Genomic DNA, 16,029 nt, shown 5'->3' on the forward strand with positions numbered 1-16,029 from the left:
CCCCGTCGATGTTAATGGCGGGGCTGTAATATTACAATATTTGTTTTAATGATCATATAAATCTAATGGATCGCAAAAAACGAATTAATCATTTTGAGTCAAACTCCTAAATTAGAATGTTCCCATTTCATTTTTTTCCATTGGTGCTCCAACATTGCAGATTCAGAGGGGGAGAAAATAAATGTTTGTATGGTTTCTTATTTTACGATTCTCACTCATTGTCAGATTCCTTTGAATGAGTGTGTTTTCTGTACTGTAAAATGGTAACCCAAGGGATGAACAGGATGGACTATCCACTCTCAATGAAAGTACTCCCCAGATAAATGATTGACTGAGAGGATAGCTATGTCCTGAGGATTAGTGGAGGGAGACGAGGGATGCACTTCAATCTCAGCTTTGATGGATAAACAAAACCACCACTTCAATCTAATGATCGAACGGGCACCTTTTCCACTCTCACGGCGAGAACCACAGACTGATCAATGTGTTTGATCTCCCTACAAAGTGAGGGAAGTTAAATAAAAGGCTCCGACTGTCGCTCTTATGGAATTTCAATTTAAACCAAGAGATAGAGCAACAGATGTGTTGTTGACATACTCCTATAGGGAGGGTGGGGGAGAGCGAGATTAATGTCAAGGGCTGCTTTAGTGATTTGACAGCGCTTTAGCTTAGAAGGGGGGGGGGGGGGGGGGGGGGGGGCGGGGGGCAAGCTGACAGGCATAACAGTCGCTGGAATATTCACGAAGGAAGGAACGATGGGTGTGTGAGGGTTCCCAAGGGCCATTTTGACACAAAAGTGGTTTATTCCAAATTGATGATATAAAAGACAGAGGGGAAAATATTAACAGGTAAGCCCAATGCTATTTCATTTCATAATCATCATCTGAAATCTCTTGAAGCTTACTAAGTAAGAATTGTTAACAGTTGCATAGATGAGAATTGCTTTTCCCACTGGGAACACACTTATTGAATCAATGTTGTTTCATAGCCATTTGTCAACCTATTGTGACGTGGAACCAACATGGATTCGCAAAAAGTCATCAGTACTGTTCTCATCTCTTTTCAACCAGCGTTGTAAACACTGAAATTTAGGTCAAACTTTAACTTAAATACAATGACTTAGCATGACTAACGGGTTGTTTCATCAATCTAATTTCAACATAAAGATCATAACTATGTATACGTTTAAAATGAGGTAGAAAATTCCACGCAGAAACATATTTATATCTATTTATTTTAAGGCCTAAAAATCCTTCTTTAACCTGTCTCCGCCCCTTCATCTACACTGACTGAAGTGAATTTATCAAGTGACACCAATAAGGGATCATAGCTTCCACCTGGATTCACCTAGTCAGTCTGTCATGGGAAGAGCAGGAGTTCCTAATGTTTCGTACACTCAGTGTATAATATATTGGGGTGGTTGAAAATAAGATTAATTCCATATTTGATGAGACATTTTGTTTTTTACCTTGTTTCAATGTAGATAGTAAAATGTTTTGTTTGAATTAATGTCATTGTTTCAACGTCATGCCATCAACCTAAATAAAGAGGGACATTGCCTTCAGAAAGTATTCACACCCCCTTGACTTTTTTCACATTTTGTTGTGTTACAGCTTGAATTTAAAAATAATTAAATTGAGATATTTTGTCACTGGCCGACGCACAATACCCCATCATTTCTAAATGGAATTATGTTCTAAGAAATGTTCACAAATCAATTACAAATGAAAATCTGAAAGGTCTTGAGTCAATAAGTATTCAACCCCTTTGTTAGAGCAAGCCTAAATAAGTTCTGGAGTAAACATTTGATTCACAAGTCATATAATAAGTTGCATGGACTCACTCTGAGTGAAATAATAGTGTCTAATATGATTTTTGAATGACTACCTAATGTCTGTACCTCATACGTACAATTATCTGTAAGGTCCCTCAGTGAATTTTAAACACAGATTCAACCACAAAGACCAGGGAGGTTTCAAATGCCTGAATACAAAGTGATGTTTGTGGCAAATCCAGTACATTACTGAACACTCCATATTTTCAATCATAGTGGTGGATGTATCATGTTATGGGTATGCTTGTAATCGTTAAGGACTGGGGAGTTTTTCAGGTAACAACACATCCGCCATGCTGATCCTGAACACGGGGGCCCCTCAGGGGTGCGTGCTCAGTCCCCTCCTGTACTCCCTGTTCACTCATGACTGCACTGCCAGGGACGATTCCAACACCATCATTAAGTTTGCCGATGACACAACAGTGGTAGGCCTGATCACCGACAACAATGAGACAGCCTATAGGGAGGAGGTCAGAGACCTGGCCGTGTGGTGCCAGGACAACAACCTCTCCCTCAACGTGATCAAGACAAAGGAGATGATTGTGGACTACAGGAAAAGGAGGACAGAGCACGCCCCCATTCTCATCGACAAGCTGTAGTGGAGCAGGTTGAGAGCTTCAAGTTGTCACCAACAAACTAGCATGGTCCAAACACACCAAGACAGTCGTGAAGAGGGCACGACACAGCCTATTCCCCCTCAGGAAAGTAAAAAGATTTGGCATGGGTCCTTAGATCCTCAAAAAGTTCTACAGCTGCACCATCAAGAGCATCCTGACTGGTTGCAGGTTGCATCACTGCCTGGTATGGCAACTGCTCGGCCATAAGACTCCTGAATAGCTAATCAAATGGCTACCCAGACTATTTGCATTGCCCCCCCCCCCCCCCCCCCCCCCCCCACACTTTTACGCTGCTGCTACTCTCTGTTTATTATCTATGCATAGTCACTTTAACTCAACCTACATGTACATATTACCTAAATTACCTCGACTAACCGGTGCCCCCGCACATTTGACACTGTACCGGTACCCTCTGTATATAGCCTCAGGATTGTTATTATACTATTGGTCTCTAATTATTTGTTACTTTTATTTTACATTTTTTGCTTAACACTTATTTTTCTTAAACTGCATTGTTTGCTAAGGGCTTGTAAGTAAGCATTTCACTGTAAGGTCTACACCTGTTGTATTCGGCGCATGTGACAAATACCATTTGATTTGATTTTCTAACACTCACTACTGAGTTCCAAACTGCTTCTGGAAGCAATGTCAGCAGAAGTGTTCGTCGGGAGCTTCATGAAATGGATTTCCATGGCCAAGCAACCGCACACAAACCTTAGATCACAATGCGCAATGCCAAGCGTCGGCTAGAGAGGTGTACAGCTCGCCGCCATTGGACTTTGGAGCAGTGGAAACGAGTGCAGTCCGACGGACGAAGTGCAATCCGACGGACGAATCTGGGTTTGGCAGATGCCAGGAGAACGCTGCCTGCCTTAATGCATAGTGCCAACTGTAAAGTTTGGTGGAGGAAGGGGGGGGAACAACTCCATATTAATACCCATGATTTTGGAATGAGATGTTCGACGAGCAGGTGTCCACATACTTTGATCGTGTAGTGAATATGTCACATCTATAATGGGTGAGGTGCAGAGCAGAGATATGAAAACACGTAATTAAACCTGAAAATATGTCCTACACATGCATTCAGTTCATCACCTATTTTCCTACTCTCTCTGCAAATCGCTTCATGTTTAGTTTTACTATGCTTTCATGAAGCAATCACCATTAGCTGTACAGCTGTATAATCTTAAAATCTTTTTTATTTCCTCAAATTTCCATTATCATATGTATTCATGGGGAAGCACTAGATGCATCTGTTGCATTTTAAAGATGGTCTAGAAATAGGCAGAATTGTAAGGAAGGAGGATGGACAAGCCAAGGAAATGTTATGTAAAGCTTGTGATTGAGCTTTCCCTTCACAGTACATTCCATTGGACATTGTCCTCTGAAATTACTAGATATAGACCCACTACTCCTGAAACCAGTGCCAGTTAGTGAGGGAAAAAAGTATTTGATCCCCTGCTGATTTTGTACGTTTGCCCACTGACAAAGAAATTATCAGTCTATAATTTTAATGGTAGGTTTATATGAACAGTGAGAGACATAATAACAACAAAAACATCCAGAAAAACGCATGTCAAAAATGTATAAAATGATTTGCATTTTAATGAGGGAAATAAGTATTTGACCCCTCTGCAAAACATGACTTAGTACTTGGTGGCAAAACCCTTGTTGGCAATCACAGAGGTCAGATGTTTTTTGTAGTTGGCCACCAGGTTTGCACACATCTCAGGAGGGATTTTGTCCCACTCCTCTTTGCAGATCTTCTCCAAGTCATTAAGGTTTCGAGGCTGACGTTTGGCAACTCGAACCTTCAGCTCCCTCCACAGATTTTCTATGGGATTAAGGTCTGGAGATTGGCTAGATCACTCCAGGACCTTAATGTGCTTCTTCTTGAGCCACTCCTTGTTCTTGTTGCCTTGGCCGTGAGTTTTGGGTCATTGTCATGCTGGAATACCCATCCATGACCCATTTTCAATGCCCTGGCTGAGGGAAGGATGTTCTCACCCAAGATTCGACGGTACATGACCCCGTCCATCGTCCCTTTGATGCGGTGAAGTTGTCCTGTCCCCTTAGCAGAAAAACACCCCCAAAGCATAATGTTTCCACCTCCATGTTTGACGGTGGGGATGGTGTTCTTGGGGTCATAGGCAGCATTCCTCCTCCTCCAAACACGGCGAGTTGAGTTGATGCCAAAGAGCTCCATTTTGGTCTCATCTGACCACAAGACTTTCACCCAGTTGTCCTCTGAATCATTCAGATGTTCATTGGCAAACTTCAGACAGGCATGTGTATGTGCTTTCTTGAGCAGGGGGACCTTGCGAGCGCTGCAGGATTTCAGTCCTTCACGGCGTAGTGTGTTACCAAACTATGGTCCCAGCTGACTATGGTCCCAGCTGCCTTGAGATCATTGACAAGATCCTCCGTGTAGTTCTGGGCTGATTCCTCACCGTTCTCATGATCATTGCAACTCCACGAGGTGAGATCTTGCGTGGAGCCCCAGGTCGAGGGAGATTGACAGTTATTTTGTGTTTCTTCCATTTGCGAATAATCGCACCAACTGTTGTCACCTTCTCACCAAGCTGCTTGGCGATAGTCTTGTAGCCCATTCCAGCCTTGTGTAGGTCTACAATCTTGTCCCTGACATCCTTGGAGAGCTCTTTGGTCTTGGCCATGGTGGAGAGTTTGGAATCTGATTGATTGATTGCTTCTGTGGACAGGTGTCTTTTATACAGATAACAAAATGAGATTAGGAGCACCTTTAAGAGTGTGCTCCTAATCTCAGCTCGTTACCTGTATAAAAGACACCTGGGAGCCAGAAATCTTTCTGATTGAGAGGGGGTCAAATACTTATTTCCCTCATTAAAATGCAAATCAATTTATAACATTTTTGACATTTGTTTTTCTGGATTTTTTGGTTGTTATTCTCTCTCACTGTTCAAATAAACCTACCATTAAAATTATAGACTGATCATTTCTTTGTCAGTGGGCAAACGTACAAAATCAGCAGGGGATCAATCACTTTTTTCCCTCACTGTATGAGAGAGAGGGTATAGGAGATGCTGGGACTGGGGACAGCGGGGAATGGGAGGGGGTAAACCACCTGTTAGTTAAGCTTCGGGGGTCTGGGATTTTGGATTAATACTGTAGTAATCCAGTTATGTGTCAGCAGAGAGAGAGCGATAGAGGGATAGATAGATAGATATGGCGAGAGAGGGAGTGAAGAGGAGAGAGGGGGGCGCGACATGGTGGGTTATGGGGAGGGGTGGGATGAGAGTAAAAGGGATTAAGGTCAGCCTCGTCGAGCATCTGGTTTATTGTCAGGTGCTCTCTGAAGGAGGTGACGCTCACACACTTTTGGATAATACATACACCTTTAGCCTACTTGAATTCACACGCTGCAACTAGAAACCTGAATGTTCTAAACTATCCATACGATGATATAAATACATGAGACATGGAATTCTCTCATTCTATCAATCATCATTATCTGTGTCAACACGGCCTAGAATTTGTTTGGGGCCAACTAATCCTATGCGTCCTTGCCTTGTACCTGCTATTTATCAGCTGAAATGAGGATGGCCAGTGTGCAGTTCCGGGCCCGTCGGGCTGCGGAGCCGGCAAAACCAGAACCTGAACATGAAAAAGAGGCAGAACAAGTAGAGGAACCAGCTGCCCACGCCCCTCCAACACACCACCCCGGCCACCACAACTATGACCACATGAAGAACAAGTTCATGAATGAGATTGGCCATCTGCCACGTAAGTAGTTCCTGGCATGTAGATGGAATTGGACAAGACTGAGGACTACACAGATGCTGTTTTCCTAACTTCTATGTCATCTCTGTAGCTATCGTGGAAGGTCGAAATCTGCTTGGGTCCTGATCCTGATGTGGCAATTTAATTCTCTCATGGATTTTTTTTGGGGTGGAGGGACTGAGTGAGAGTTGGTGACAAAAATAGAATAAGAGTTATATGAGCATACATATAAGCCATGACAGATGTTAGAACTATGGAATGGAACACGGAATCCACGATGTCACTTCCTCATCTCCCTTCATCTTCATTTAATCATATCATTCCTCTTTTCTCACGGGAATTATTCAAAGAAGTAATAACGTTTTCATTCTCCATGTGCATTTACTTTGAGTATACCTACAGTTGCAGACAAATATATTGGCACCTTTGCACTTTATCATGCAGTGCAATAGAGAAGAAAGTTCCGTTTAGTCTTTCAAAACTGGTTGAATGACTATTGTCACCCTGTAGGCACCTACAACTTACCACAGGTGACATAAATTACACCCTAAACAAGAATGACTTGCCTCCAATCAAATTAATTTGTATTATTCATAATTTAGCCCAGGAGATTTTTTTGTTTTACCTTGTAAAAAAAAGAAAAGTAAAAAAAAAGAATAGTCAAAATGTCAGTTTTGATGTTGGTCCTGTGCAGATGTAAATCAAACAAATACACCAAAGTTTTTTATCAATTTGAACTTATTTGAGAAGAAATAGTGAATCGTGCAACGGTGCCACAAATATTTGACCGCTAATGTATATTGGTACAGCCTCCCTTCTCCTGTGTACATTGTGACATTACAACCCCATCAAAGTCTATAGCAATTATGTCTGTTATTGTTTTCCTTTAAGATTTGTTTTTCGCTGTCATTAACAAACCTCGTCCCTTATTCAGATGTGATCCACTAGTCAACATCGAGCACCTTAGGGTGAAAGAATACACTTCCAACTTGTCCTGGTATATTTTCTGCTTCCTTCCCTGTTTCAAGTATCTTGGTATAGTTTCTCATATGTTAAGATAGACAGTATGTCATTAGATGTTAATTGTGTTGCCTCTTTCTTCTGTAGTCCCTATGTGGGCAGTCGGGGCCATCGTCGTAGTGGTGCTGGTGTTGGTAGGATGCTGCACCTTCTGCCTCTTCAAAAAATGCTTTGGGAAAAAGAAAAAAACAAAGAAAGTGAGGGAGAGAAAGGCTGGCCGCCGGAGGAAGGCAGACAACGAAGGGGGAGGAGAGGGTGGCGATAAGGTGAGATGGATTCAGGGAAGAGATGAAATACACACATTTCCCATGAACGTGAGAAATATAGACAGTGCCATGCAGTATCAAACAAAAACAGAAAAGATTTGTCTGCGCTCTATTATTCAGGAAGAAGGGGATAAGAAAGAAGGAGAAGGAGAGGAGAAGGAGCAGGAGAAGCTGGGAAAACTGGAGTTCTCCTTGGACTACAACTTCACAGATGCCCAGGTAGTGCCAAGTCCTTTTGTTGTATGGTACGATACTTTGTCAAAAGAGGCCCCTGTACTAATACTGTATGACTAGCGCCCTGTGTTTTGCGCAATCATGTCACATGGCCTGGATTTGAACCTTTATTTAAAGCTTTTTCATCAAACAGTCCCCTTTTCTTTTTATCTCAGATGGTCCAGAACCACCATCAGACAATTGCTTACATTTCTTTTTGTAATTCTCATTTCTGGATAGTCTTGCTATGTCACATGACTGCGCAAAACACAGTGCCTTATATATGACAGCACAGCACATTTGTTGCAATTCTGTTATTTACTGAAGCAGATGCTATTCTCCAGAGCAACTACAATCAGTACATACACTTAGCAAAGATGTAAAACAGAAAAATACTAGCCTACCTGGTGTGTGACAACATTAGTTAAGTATGTGGACACCCCTTCAAATTTGTGGATTCAGCTATTTCAGCTTCACCCATTGCTGACAAGTGTATAAAATTGAACACACAGCCATGCACTCTCCATAGACAAACATTGGCAGTAGAATTGCCTTACTGAAGAGCTCAGTGACTTTCAACGTGGCACTGTCATATGATGCCACCTTTCCAACAAGTCAGTTTGTCAAATTTCTGCCCTGCTAGAGCTGCCCCGGTCAACTGGAAGTGCTGTTATTGTGAAGTGGAAATGTCTAAGAGCAACACCGGCACAGCCGCAAAGTGGTAGGCCACACAAGCTCACAGAACGGGATCCGACGAGTGCTGAAGCGCATTGCGCGTAAAAATTGTCTGTCCTCGGTTGCAACACTCACTACTGAGTTCCAAACTGCCTCTGGAAGCAACGTCAGCACAAGAACAGATTGTCGGGAGCTTCATGAAATGGGTTTCGATGGCCGAGCAGCCGCACAAAAGATCACCATGCACAATGCCAAGCGTCGGCTGGAGTGGTGTAAAGCTCGCCGCCATTGGACTCTGGAGCAGCGGAAACGCGTTATCTGGAGTGATCAATCACGCTTCACCATCTGGCAGTCTGACGGACAAATCTGGGTTTGGCAGATGCCAGGAGAACGCTACCTGCCTGAATGCATTGTGCCAACTGTAAAGCTTGGTGGAGGAGGAGTAATGGTCTGGGGATGTTTTTCGTGGTTCGGGCTAGGCCCCTTAGTTCCAGTGAAGAGAAATCTTAACGCTACAGCATACAATGACATTCTAGACGTTTCTGTGCTTCTTTGTGGCAACAGTTTGGGGAAGGCCCTTTCCTGTTTCAGCATGACAATGCCCCCGTGCACAAAGCGAGGACCATACAGAAATGGTTTGTCGAGATCGGTGTGGAAGAACTTGACTGGCCTGTAGAGCCCTGACCTCAACCCCATCGAACACCTTTGGGATGAATTGGAACGCCGACTGTGAGCCAGGCCTAATCGCCCAACAACAGTGCCTGACCTCACTAATGCTCTTGTGGCTGAATGGAAGCAAGTCCCTGCAGCAATGTTCCAACATTTAGTGGAAAGCCTTCCCAGAAGAGTGGAGGCTGTTATAGCAGCAAAGGAGGGACCAACTCCAAATTAATGCCCATGATTTTGGAATGAGATGTTCAATGAGCAGGTGACCACATACTTTTGGCCATGTAGTGTGTGTATATTATATACAGGGTTGGGGAGTAACGGATTGCATGTAATCCGTTACATCAAATCAAACTTTATTTGTCACATGTGCCGAATACAAGTGTAGACCCTCCCGTGAAATGCTTACTTCCAAGCCCTTAACCAACAGTGTAGTTCGAGAAGAGTTAAGAAAATATTTACTAAATAAACTAAAGTAAAAAATAATACAAAGTAACACAATAAAATAACAATAACGACGCTATATACAAGGGGTACCGGTACCGAGTCAGTGTGCGGGGGTACAGGTTAGTTGAGGTAATTTGTACATGTAGGTAGGGGTGAAGTGACTATGCATAGATAATAAACAGCGAGTAGCAGCAGTGAACAAAACAAATGGATGAGGGGGTGGGGATTACAAAAAACGTAACTGTAATCCCTTACGTTACCAGCAAAAAAATTGTAATCAGATTACAGATACTTTTGAAAAACTAGATGATTACTTAGAGTACTTTTAAATTCAGAAAGAATGTTTGCGAAAAAATAATCTTTGATACTTCTCCGTTTTCTCAATGCCATTCAAATCAGCATTGAAAAAAGGCGCAAATTTAATTTTGTTCCACCTTGCATGTGTATTTGAACCCAATAATGGTTGAATTAAAGAAGTTTAAGCTGCCTGTCAATCATTGTTTTTGAAACCAGTGGACAGCCAGTGAAAAATGCGCTCTTGCAACAGCTGCATAGTGAGGATCCCAGCCTATGGAATAAAAGTGGGGCTTTTATTGCTCAATCTAATTCATGCTGATAAAAAACAATAATCCATAGGCTTAATGGACACATGCTCAAACTTGCACACTTCTGCTAGACTTAAAGGGGCAATCTGTATTTGCTACATCCATTTTTGGACTTATAAATGATATATATATCAATGGATATATTTATATATATATATATCCATTGATTCTTGAAGAATATAATTTATGAATCTCTCGTGAGTTTAGTTCAACTGTCACACTCCATGAGAACCCAAAATATAAGCTTGTTTTATTCCAATGTTTGTAAACATTGTAAATGTAACATGGTTAAAACAATAGTTTTAATATCATGGATGGTCAGTCCTTAAATCCATAGCTCTGTCTATTAATCTGAAAGTGGTTGCATTTCTCCAGCCCCTTTTTACCAAAACAGAGGTGGGGCGACAGTATTGTTTTATCTGTGGATTTGCCCATTAAACAGCTGCACATTATCAAGATATGAAAGTGTCACCAATAAAAAGATAAACAATAGGCCTATAGATGCCTAAATGCAGCATATGGCATTCATTTTTCACATGTAAATAGCACTTTCAGCAGTGCTCAAAGCATGCCATTCCATGAGCACAGCATTTATTTTTCAACTCGAATCAATGAGCCCAATCTGTCCTCCATGACAACACAATCATAAACAACAGAGTAGGGCTGGCTAATAAGTCCTTAGTTTTGGGGTAATGCTCAGGTAAAACAATTTGGCTAACCTATACTTCCATATTTCCAAGTCCTATTCTTGAAGATCAAGTAGTATAATATATATTGGAATGACTAGAATTCTGATAGACTTTGGTTTTTAATGTAAAGATATAATTTTAGCATATTATCAAATGTAGTAGAAAAAATAAATAATAGTCCCACTAAGCGCAAAACCAGATGGGATGGCATATCACTGCAGAATGCTATGGTAGCCATGCTGGTTAAGTGTGCCTTGAATTCTATATAAATCACAGACAGTGTCACCAGCAAAGCACCATCAAACCTTCTCCTCCTCCATGCTTCACGGTGGGAACCACACAAGTGGAGATCATCCGTTCACCAACTCTGCGTCTCACACACATATGGAATCATGTAGTAACCAAAAAAGTGTTAAACAAATCAAAATATATTTTATATTTGAGATTCTTCAAAGTAGCCACCCTTTGCTTTGATGACAGCTTCATGAGGTAGTCACCTGGAATGCATTTCAATTAACAGGTGTGCCTTGTTTAAAGTTCATTTGTGGAATTTCTTTCATTCTTAATGTGTTTGAGCCAATCAGTTGTGTTGTGACAAGGTAGGGGTGGTATACAGAAGATAGCCCTATTTGGTAAAAGACCAAGTCCATATTATGGCAAGAAAAACTCAAATAAGCAAAGAGAAATGACAATCCATCAGTACTTTAAGACATGAAGGTCAGTCAATGCAGAAAATGTTAAGAACTTTGAAAGTTTCTTTAAGTGCAGTCGCAAAAACTATGATGAAACTGGCTCTCATGAGGACCGCCACAGGAAAGGAAGACCCAGAGTTACCTCTTCTGCAGAGGAAAAGTTCATTAGAGTTACCAGCCTCAGAAATTGCAGCCCAAAATACATGCTTCACAGAGTTCAAGTAACAGACACATCTCAACATCAACTGTTCAGAGGAGACTGTGTGAATCAGGCCTTCATGGTCAAATTACTGCAATGAAAACACAACTAAAGGACACAATAAGAAAAAGAGACTTGCTTGGGCCAAGAAACACGAGCAATAGCCATTAGACCAGTGGAAATCTGTCCTTTGGTCTGATGAGTCCAAATTTGAGATTTTTGGTTCCAACCGCCGTGTCTTTCTGAGACGCAGAGTTGGTCAACAGATAATCTAGACATGTGGTTAACACAGCGAAGCACGGAAGCAAAGGAGGTGTGATGGTGTGGGGGTGCTTTGCTGGTGACACTGTCGGTGATTTATTTCAAATTCAAGGCACACTTAACCAGCTTGGCTACCACAGCATTCTGCAGCGATACGCCATCCCATCTGGTTTGCGCTTAGTGGGACTATTATTTGTTTTTCAACAGGACAATGACCCAACACACCTCCAGGCTGTATAAGGGCTATTTGACCAAGAAGGAGAGTGATGGAGTGCTGCATCAAATGACCTGGCCTCCACAATCACCCGACCTCAACCCAATTGAGATGGTTTGGGATGAGTTGGACCGTAGAGTGAAGGAAAAGCAGCATACAAGTGCTCAGCATATGTGGGAACTCCTTCAAGACTGTTGGAAAAGCATTTCTCATGAAGCTGGCCGAGAGAATGCCAAGAGTGTGCAAAGCTGTCATCGAGGTAAAGGGTGGCTACTTTGAAGAATCTCAAATATAAAATACATTTTGATTTGTTTAACACTTTTTTGGTCAATGCACGATTCCATAGGTTATTTCATAGTTTTGATGTCTTCACTATTATTCTACAATGTAGAAAATAGTAAAAATAAAGAAAAAAAGAAAAACCCTGGAATGAGAAGGTGTGTCCAAACTTTTGACTGGTACTTTATATATATTCAATAATGTGTTAATATCAACCATGTCTGAAATTGAGACTTTCTGGGAGAAATGTCTTGAACCTCTGGGCGATTTAATCTTCACCATTCTGACTCCTCCTCTTGGTCTTCTCTCTCCAAAGCTTATAGTGGGTATCCTCCAAGCTCAGGATCTGGCTGCCATGGATATGGGGGGTACCTCAGACCCCTATGTAAAAGTCTACCTGCTCCCAGACAAAAAGAAGAAGCATGAAACTAAGGTCCAGCGCAAGAACCTGTGCCCGGTTTTCAACGAGACCTTCATCTTCAAGGTTTACGTGGTGTCTTGGCCTTGTGGTATTGTTTGTTTGTCTCATGTCTGGGTCTGTTTGTTTGTTTTCTGTCTCTGTAGCAGCTTGTGTTGGTGTTCCAGGTTGTTGATGATGTATCCCTTGTTGGTCTCTGAGTTCACGTGGGCAGAAGTCGAGCCCATGCCCGTGCTCCCCTTCGTAGTTTGTCTCTCGTACTCAGATTGCCGTCCGTCAAGGTATCCCCGAACAACTTTAAAAATGCAGAATTAAGAATGCATTTTTACTTGTCTCCTGTCAATACATGTTTTCATTTGTTTGCTTTGTTTGTCTGGATTTGTTAGTTATATGTACTTATATGTTGGCATTTAAAGTTTTATTGTATAATTATTATTTTACATTGAACTGTTTTTGATCAATTCCGGCAAACCGCCGTACATTGATATACCTATTAAGAACTGCACTAACCAATGCTGTTTTTTTAATAACTCTAAGCAAGAGCCAACAATGCATTACATAAATCCCTCTCTACCGAGGAGCATCAGTTGGCCAGACATGCACTTGTGACTAATGCCCCTGCCTTTCCTCCAAGATCCCGTACACAGAGTTGGGAGGGAAGATCCTGGTGTTGCAGGTCTTCGACTTTGACCGTTTCTCCAAGCATGATGTGATTGGGGAGATAAAGATTCCCATGAACAGTGTGGATCTGGGACAACCAATGCAATGCTGGAGGGACCTGGAGAACAGTGAAAAAGAAGAGGTATGATGTAATATGGTATTACTAACCCTTTAGTCATCCATCCAGTCACCCCCCCCCCCCCATTTGCATGATGGATAGATCACAACCTAATGTAATAGATTCCTCCTTATTTGATCCGTTTCTGGCTGGTGGTTTAACACCATGTTGCTCTGGTGTGCATCTCTAAGGCAGAGAAACTGGGTGATGTCTGCATCTCCTTGCGCTACGTACCTACTGCTGGCAAACTCACTATCAACATCATGGAGGCCAAGAACCTAAAGAAGATGGATGTTGGTGGCTTATCAGGTGATTTTTAAATCTCTCAACAAATAAGTGTTATTTTCTCGATCCCTCTAAAGTTGTGCGGCCTCGCAAATGTATCAGCAACGTTTTCAGTTCACACAATTACAGATTCCTCCAAATGACATATGTGTAAAATCGGCCCTCGTGAGTCTACCAGCTGTCCGGCATGCAGCCTTGTCTGATCAAAGTCTACCAAAAAACATTGACAAATTGGCTTGCTCCCTTCTCATCCACCCTTCCCTCAGATCCATTTGTGAAGATTGTTCTGCAGCACAATGGGAAACGAATCAAGAAGAAGAAGACAACTGTCAAGAAGAACACACTCAATCCTTACTTCAATGAGAGCTTCAGCTTTGAGATTCCCTTCGAGCAGATTCAGGTATTGCATCTTTGCCTTATCAATCGATATGTAGTTGCAGAGTACCCAGTCAGTATTCTGGAAGTATAGTAAGTGTTTCAATGTATCTTCTGTGTTTCTTATTCAGAAAGTGCAGGTCGTCATAACAGTGTATGACTACGACAAGCTTGGGAGCAACGATGCAATCGGGAAGACCTTCATGGGTTACGGTGCCACAGGAGTTGGTCTCAAACATTGGTCAGAAATGTTGGCCAATCCCAGACGTCCAGTTGCCCAATGGCATGTCCTCTGCCCAGAGGAGGAGGTGGATGCAGCTCTGAAGGTCCCACCTCGTTAATGATCCCTCAACATCCTTGGATCATTAATGTTATCCACAAGGAAAGCAAAACATTTCGATATGTCTTTCAGTGTTATTAAGACCTCTTTGTATGTTTGCCTCTGTCTGTTTTTCTGTCATCTCTTTTTGGCGTACTTTTTTGTTAAGTGTGTGTGTGTTTGTACGCGTGTGTTTGTACGTGTGTGTGCATGTGCACGCATTGCAGCATGAGCGTTCATGTGTTTGTGTCTCTGACGCCATTGGATGTTTTTAAAATTACCTGCATTTGTCTCAATGTTCAGGAATGATTATAGCCCATACTATGTTATTTAGTTGTTTTATAAAACATCCCTCTGTTGGTTTCTAAATGTAGGCCTAGATGTAAAAAAAATTATAATAAAAAAAAGATGTAAATTATGCACCTTTGTTATATGGCCTTATAGGCTACAGACAATCGGATTTAGGAATTCAATTGGTTTTTGACTCATTGACAAGCTTGCATTCCACACAAATATACTACTTCTGATTTTGTGAACTGTCATGTAGGCTTACGTTAAAAACATAATTAGTGGTAGTGGTTATAGTTAGAATTAAGATTGCATTATGTTTTGCTTGTTGGTCGTAAGATACTTCAACTATACTGAACCAAAATGTAAACGCGACATGTAAAATGTTGGTCCCATGTTTCATATGCTGAAATAAAAGATCCAAGACATTTTCTATATGCATTTCTCTCAAATATTTTGCACAAATTTGTTTACATCCCTGTTAGTGAGCATTTCTCCTTTGCCAAAATAATCCATCCACCTGACAGGTGTGGCATATCAATAAACTGATTAAACAGCATGATCATTACACAGGTCCACCTTGTACTGGGGACAATAAAAGACCACTCTAAAATGTGCAGTTTTGTTTCACATGTCCACCAGAGCTGTTATCAGATCCTTTAATGTTCATTTCTCTACCATAAACCACCTCCAACATAGTTTTAGAGAATTTGGCAGTACGTCCAACGGGGCTCACGTATAACAGACCACGTGTAACCACGCCAGCCCAGGACCTCCACATCCGGTTTCTTCACCTGCGTTGGTAGTCTGAGACCAGCCACCCGGACAGCTGATGAAACTGAGGAGTATTTATGTCTGTAATAAAGCCCTTTTGTGGGGAAAGCCTCATTCTGATGGTGGGCCTCTGCCCAATGAATTTATTTGAATTGACTAATTTCCTTATATGAACTGTAACAGTAAAATCGATGAATGTGTTGAATGCTGAGTTTATATTTTTGTGCAGTATATTTATGTTAGTAAGAAAGTAAAATGCAGTGTGAGGTGCTATGTCAATGTGCTAAATATTGCTCCCTATTTTGCCTAGAAATTTTGTTCAGTGACTTAAATAAATGATCATTTCAAAAAAGTGT

At 41.6% G+C, this 16,029-nt stretch overlaps 1 protein-coding gene across 1 annotated transcript; it reads left to right on the forward strand.

Moving 5' to 3' along the window:
• Nucleotides 1–737: 737 nt before the first annotated feature.
• On the forward strand, nucleotides 738–15,396 carry syt5b (synaptotagmin Vb). The gene is made up of 9 exons (XM_029710678.1): nucleotides 738–848; nucleotides 6,019–6,213; nucleotides 7,318–7,496; nucleotides 7,617–7,715; nucleotides 12,753–12,920; nucleotides 13,489–13,656; nucleotides 13,824–13,941; nucleotides 14,184–14,317; nucleotides 14,424–15,396. Exons 2-9 carry the CDS (start codon nucleotides 6,024–6,026, stop codon nucleotides 14,631–14,633), a joined length of 1,266 nt encoding a protein of 421 aa, XP_029566538.1. The 5' UTR covers nucleotides 738–848; nucleotides 6,019–6,023; the 3' UTR covers nucleotides 14,634–15,396.
• The last annotated feature ends 633 nt before the right edge of the window (nucleotides 15,397–16,029 follow it).

This window comes from Salmo trutta, chromosome 2 (genome assembly GCF_901001165.1).
Source record: "Salmo trutta chromosome 2, fSalTru1.1, whole genome shotgun sequence".
Taxonomy (NCBI): domain Eukaryota; kingdom Metazoa; phylum Chordata; class Actinopteri; order Salmoniformes; family Salmonidae; genus Salmo; species Salmo trutta.

Coding starts and splice junctions, on each gene's coding strand:
- syt5b (XM_029710678.1), top strand. CDS start 6,024: ATGAGGATGGCCAGTGTGCAGTTCCGGGCCCGTCGGGCTGCGGAGCCG. Junction 12,921..13,488: donor ACGAGACCTTCATCTTCAAG/GTTTACGTGGTG, acceptor CTTTCCTCCAAG/ATCCCGTACACAGAGTTGGG. Junction 14,318..14,423: donor TTCCCTTCGAGCAGATTCAG/GTATTGCATCTT, acceptor TTTCTTATTCAG/AAAGTGCAGGTCGTCATAAC.